General features: G+C 35.3%; 1 protein-coding gene across 3 annotated transcripts; it reads left to right on the top strand.

The window, feature by feature from the left end:
* Positions 1-1,575: 1,575 nt before the first annotated feature.
* On the top strand, positions 1,576-5,448 carry LOC111410694. Of its 3 annotated transcripts, none has more exons than XM_023041158.1 (9): positions 1,576-1,881; positions 2,348-2,412; positions 2,498-2,559; positions 2,646-3,638; positions 3,740-3,815; positions 3,914-4,018; positions 4,100-4,222; positions 4,725-4,900; positions 4,971-5,448. In XM_023041158.1, exons 1-9 carry the CDS (start codon positions 1,689-1,691, stop codon positions 5,242-5,244), a joined length of 2,067 nt encoding a protein of 688 aa, XP_022896926.1. In that variant the 5' UTR covers positions 1,576-1,688; the 3' UTR covers positions 5,245-5,448. The 3 variants fall into 3 exon arrangements, with proteins under 3 accessions (XP_022896926.1, XP_022896925.1, XP_022896927.1); XM_023041157.1 differs by having other exon boundaries at positions 4,716-4,900; XM_023041159.1 differs by having other exon boundaries at positions 4,716-4,900; positions 4,987-5,130.
* The last annotated feature ends 721 nt before the right edge of the window (positions 5,449-6,169 follow it).

Genomic DNA, 6,169 nt, shown 5'->3' with positions numbered 1-6,169 from the left:
TAGTTGTCTTTAAAGAATGTAGCATCTATTACTATAATTGGTCTGCAATACTTTCATACTCGGATAGATGCTTCTAATGCCATGAAGAGGTACTTGAATTTGTTATCATGATATGTCTCAATTTTTATCACTAATCTGGGATTTGTTTATTCTATCATGTATAAGAATTCTGGAAACTTTTCATATGACTCTTTGGGGTCTCCTCTTACCAATTCTTATGCTTTTTCCTTAGATCTCCAAGCTTTATCATAACTCATCGACGCTCCATATGTATTTATCATGTCATTTATAATGTTTGCAAGNTACCTACAAAAGGATTACAAAGAAATTGTGTGAGACTTGCTTAAGAAAAAGTGTCATCACATTATCCTTTTCTCAAACACTTTGTATGCATCACTTTAATTTATTCAAAGTTTTTTTATGCATTAAAATAAAACAAGATTTGAATTCGTATATTCAAATTTCAAAAAACGCACACGTATACATCTAATTAATTGCTCCAATGAGATACTGTGACTTTTCTTTTAAAAAAGTGAGAGAATGTCACTTTATCACATTCTACTTTTGAGAAATTCCTTGCATTCCTAAATCTAATTAATTCAAAGCTAAATTTTCATATGCATTAACATAAAACAATGTTTGAGTTCGAATGTTCAAATTTTCAAAAATACACACATATGCATTTAGTTTCTTTTCATAGAAAAGTGACAAAACATCACTTTTTCACATTCTCCTTTTATGAAACACTTTGCACGCACCGTTTTAATTGATTCAAAACTAACTTTTCATATTATTAATACAATCCATTTCTTCTCAAGTTCAACAACGTTATTTTCAAACATGCTTCCCAATCACACTGAAATACATTTCGTGCTTTAGATTTTGTTTTCAAACGCCTTTGATTTTTCGCTATTGGAGGCTGATTTTTGACAAATAGTGTACCTGTAGATTGAACATATTGAATCCAAAATCAAACAATATGTAATTTTTCTCTTTTCACCAGGAAAACAAACTGTAAACCTCAACATATTGAACATAAAAACCTGAACTACATCAAAATCAACCAAAATTTGAACATATGGAATAAAAAATCAGAAATAACATAAACTTGGAGATTTGGATTGATTATATATAGAATTAATGAATAGAACATTAAAGAAGACGTAAATGAAATAACTCTTAATCTTGTCTAGTATTAGATTTTGCTTGATTTCGAGATTGAAGGAGTTGGAGTTTTGGATCTGCTGGATTGGATTCTTCATTCTATTGGTGGAAATTATCATAATCTTTACTGTTTATTGATGGAAATTTACAATATTTGCATTTTAATACATGTTTATCATGATTTTTCAAAATGGCCCTAAAAAGATGGGTACTTATGTAAGTTCTCCAATCAACTGCGTACACTAGTGAAGTCCGACTATTAATGGGCCTCGAAGCTCAGTAATTACATCCAAAAGCCCAAATACAAATTATAGCCCAAAACATAGAATACCAAATTACCCCTGGATTTGGTTTGTATTACTAGGACGGATTGCAACGGCTAGTTACAGACAGGTTCCTACTTTCAAAAATCACTCTATATTCCTTCTGCTCTTCTTCAACAAACATCACAACGTTCCATTTACATTTTATGCCCCCTTCTTCTGTATAAATTCGAAAAATAATTAAAGAAATTAATTCATATAATGGAAGAATATCTGGAACAATCAAAATCATTTTCGTCGGAAAATGGAGATTTGAGTGACGCCATTAGAATTGAAGATGAAGGTGGAGAAGACGAGCAATTTTACGAGAAAATTGAGGCCCCTAAGTTCGTTGATTTCACTGTCCCCGACCATTACTGCCCGGATGATCGTTACTGGTTTTGCCTTCGCGTTGGTCAGTGTTAAATTCCTTCAATAAAAAAAAATTATCTCCGATGTTTTTTGTAGTATGATTTTGGCGTTTCTATACATATATGAATAAGATCTGGGATTATAGTTGTATGATTTCTTTGTTTTTGGTTTTGTTTGGTTTTAATTTGTTGTCCTTGTTTTCATTTGAAGGTTTAAATATTATGAGACTGGATAAAATTAAAAATTATGCTACAAATTGACAACAAAATTAGGGCTTCCTCTTGCACAAGTTATTAGATAAAAATGTTTCGTTCAAGTTCATGATGTTTTTGGTAATTTCAAATTGGGTAAAAGAAGAAAGAATGAGTACTTTATATGTACCAAAAGCAGCTCAAATTAGGTTCAAAGCTTTTATATAGATTTTTACAGGAGGCTCAGACTCTGTTTGATTATATGTCTCGTCTAGCTTGTGCGATTTTTCTAATTCCTCTTTGTTAATGGTGCTTCAGGATGTGACCAAAAGCACGAGGAGGACATGGATTCCGAAGCAATCTATAAAAACTTTCTTCTTCGGGTTAGTCCCAATCGACGATTTCTTTGCTCAATTGGTAGTTCCGGAAATAATCCAAATCTTTTACTTGACTGGTTTATTCATACAGGTAATGGCAGCAAGGAGTCCCAATGTAAAACTTCGGAGAACACTCAATAGAAATGCTTCCAAGTAATATAGATCATAAATTTTGGCGAAGCTTTGCATTTAGTACTTATTCTATAACTTGCTTATGATAGATTTGAATATTTCCTCAGAACACCTATAAAATGTCCGCATTCAGCTCCTCCAAAATCTTCAAAGTGTACATTATCATCAAGATTAGCAGTGATTTCGTCAATTTCTCAAAAGATGGTCAATGACAAATCAAAAGTTGTTAGGCCTCTTCTGAAGCCTGAGTCTACTCCAAGGAACAAGACGAAGCCGGTTGCTGCTAAGTATCTTACAACTCCAAGGAACAAAAGTGGCCTCCCAAATTCGAATTCCTTCCGTAGTGTTAGGAATCCAAAACCAACCACTATTGAAATCTCAGAAAACCGCCCCATAGCAAAGACTCTGGTCTTTCACTCTCCCAAGAAAGCTATCAAGGTAAAGACTTCTGTGGAATTGCGTATGCCCTCGACAAAATTATGTGAAGGAATGAAAAGGCTTGAAATCACTAGTCAGAAGAAGAAACCCTTTTTGGGGTATTCTAGCAAATCTTTGAAGAATTTGGACAGTAATAGAAATTGTAAAAGAGGACTGTTGAGTGGCAGCAAGAAGGTTCAAAGAACAGCTGGGGAACAATTAGATTCTGTAGCTTGTATCAAGCAGGAAACTAAGTCCGTAAGATCTGTGAAAAGTAGTAAGAGCAAAGGGAAGTTGTCAAGACAGTGTGTCCCGAAAGAATTGGTGAAAAATGGCCCTGGTGATTTGAATATTGATGTAAAATCAAGAGCTGATGACACTTCAACAATCAGCATTGGTATATTGGAGGATGCCTCAAGAACAGGAGCACACTTGCCAAATGCAGAAGAGAGGAGCTTAGAGGGAAGTACTAACCCAATTTCTGAAGAACCAAACAGACAAGTGAATGATCACAGTAATGCCAACGAACTGAATGATAAACTGAAATTGGGTTCAAAAAACAAACGACGCTCTAAAGATGTCCCAGATGAGGCTGAGCACAATCCTTCCAAGGGAACAACACATGAGAACGAACCAATGGATAGCGATGACAAAGAAAACGCTGTGGGCTTTGGAGAGAACAGGTTTGAGATCTCTCTGGTTGTTATCTGTGTGTGCATTGTTCAGATAATTTCTGCAATCTGATTTTTGTTCTGGAACTTATGAGTGTATAATTTGCTTGCAGAGGTGACACTCATAGTCAGAAGCAGGATGGAATAAAAATCCTTGGGGTGCAGGACACATCTGGAAACATTAGAAAGGTTTCGTTTCATTTTACTTGTCTTCTTCCATCTCGGATTTCATCTGCATTGTGTAATCTGTTTCAGTTGCTTATACTAATTTTTTATTTTTAACATAGGTTGCTGAAGCACATGAAATTTTGCAGCAGGATAATGTTGCCCCAGTGTTGAAGTTCCAGAAACCAAAGCCAACAACCCCTAAACCTTTTAGGCTAAGAACTGACGTAAATATTTCTACCAAACTGTAAAATAGTAAATAAACCACTATTATTGTTGTGGTGAATTAATGAAGATCTGGTCTTCAGGAAAGAATGATGCACAAGGAAGCTCACTTGGAGAGGAAAATTAAATTTCAATCTCCTCGGTCTGATAGTGCAGTTTCAACACTAGCTGGAAAGACGTGCATAAAGGAAGTAAATGATATTCAAGTGAGTAATTTTTTTCTCAAAAAATATGAGTCTACTAAAATCTTGGCCAATACATGTAATTATGTCAGAAATGGAGGCATCCTAAAAAGTAGAATATATGTCTCAAGAGGATACATTATATTTCATTGTCAAAAAGTTAGATTTTCTTACCAGAAAAGTTCACTTTATGAGTTTATTTGAGAACATTCGTGAACTGTTGCTTTAGCAGAAAGAGAGCAAGATGATAATTGTTCAAAAGCTTTTACAGGGGCAAGAGAGAGCAAAAACAGCAGCGAAAAATATGAGTCTACTAAAATCTTGGCCAATACATGTAATTATGTCAGAAATGGAGGCATCCTAAAAAGTAGAATATATGTCTCAAAAGGATACATTATATTTCATTGTCAAAAAGTTAGATTTTCTTACCAGAAAAGTTCACTTTATGAGTTTATTTGAGAACATTCATGAACTGTTGCTTTAGCAGAAAGAGAGCAAGATGATAATTGTTCAAAAGCTTTTACAGGGGCAAGAGAGAGCAAAAACAGCAGCCAATGCAACACCTCAACGGTCTCATATTTTAAAAAACCAGGAGCCAACAACGCCTATGGCATCCCCTCTGAAAAATAATGCGATTCAAAGGTTGGAGAAGTTTAGAAAAATGAGATCGCCTCAGCAGCAACATTCTATTCAGCGTCAAGGGTAAGTAAGGATTCTGTATCCTTGACTTTAAGAATGCTCTTTTGGGTTAATTAGTAGCTCAATTTTACAGGCTGTATTCAACAAAGAGGGCAATTCCTTCTTGCTTGATTCCTGGACAAAAAATGGAAGTGATACATGAAACATCAGTCGTGAGGGAAATGCCTTCTTACTTGATTCCGGGACAAGAAATGGAAGTGATACATGGAACTGCAGTTCGAGCTCCAAACCGTGAAAAGAGAGGAAACTTGGCAGGAAATGTAAGAAAGCCCATAACCATTGTAAAGGAGCCTAACTTCCATAGCACCCATGTATCGAGGAGCTGCAGTAGGAACAACCTTACGTGAGATTTTCTTCACAAGTGGCCTTGTCTTTTGTTCAATTTTTTATTGAATTTATGTGTTTCTTCTTCTTCCTGTTTATGAATTTTCAATTTTACATGGTTTATTTTCTCGGAGTTTTTCTGTTGAGATGTGTAACATGTTGTAACGAAATGAAACTAATGTACTATTGTAGCCAACTTATGCAACAAATTTGATTAGTCTCTTTAAGTTAATTTTCAAGAGTCCTCTTCCAACTTCTGCACCACCATTCTCATGGAGGGTCTAACTACTAGAATTCTTGTTGTGCAATGTGGTCAATGCTGTCGGTGTCACAGATGATATTAATCACTTGGACGTGGACGCTCAGCGAAGAACCACTTGACATGTTTGATATGATTGACAGGACAGTACAAGAAAAGATAATATGAAAAAAGGAAAAGAAACTCCAGCCTTGCGCATTGTTCAGTCGAGTTTTATCTAATACTTTTACCCATTTTTCTTGAAGTAGCTAATTACCCCCCTGAGAACTTTCCAAGTTTACTTCCTTTTCTAGGATCAAAACGACTTCCTGCTATGAATTTTAGGTTAGATGTTTTCTTGGACAACAGCAACTTGAGAGTGCAATTATACTCATGGAATTTGTCATCATTCTGACCGGAAGTCAGGAAGGCCAGAGATTACCTTTTCAATGTCAATGCTTGAATTTTCAAAACCCTCTGCGAGAGAATTGCAAAATTTCCAGTGAACTCTATTGTTCCAGTTGCTGCCGAAGTTTTCAAAAATCAAGGCACTTATGATCCAAAGAAGCTTTTGGGTGTTACCATGCTTGATATTATGAGAGCCAACGCATTTGTTGGGTGTATATTAGGAAGAAGAGAGTGACATCTTGCTAATGAGGAAGAAGAATAAAAGATTTTTTCTCGAGCCTCTCACATCTTGCTGCTGCAGT

Source organism: Olea europaea, chromosome 15 (genome assembly GCF_002742605.1).
Source record: "Olea europaea var. sylvestris chromosome 15, O_europaea_v1, whole genome shotgun sequence".
Lineage (NCBI taxonomy): Eukaryota > Viridiplantae > Streptophyta > Magnoliopsida > Lamiales > Oleaceae > Olea > Olea europaea.
The sequence above is the reverse complement of the archived record's forward strand: the minus strand, read 5'-3'. Positions and strand labels throughout refer to the sequence as shown.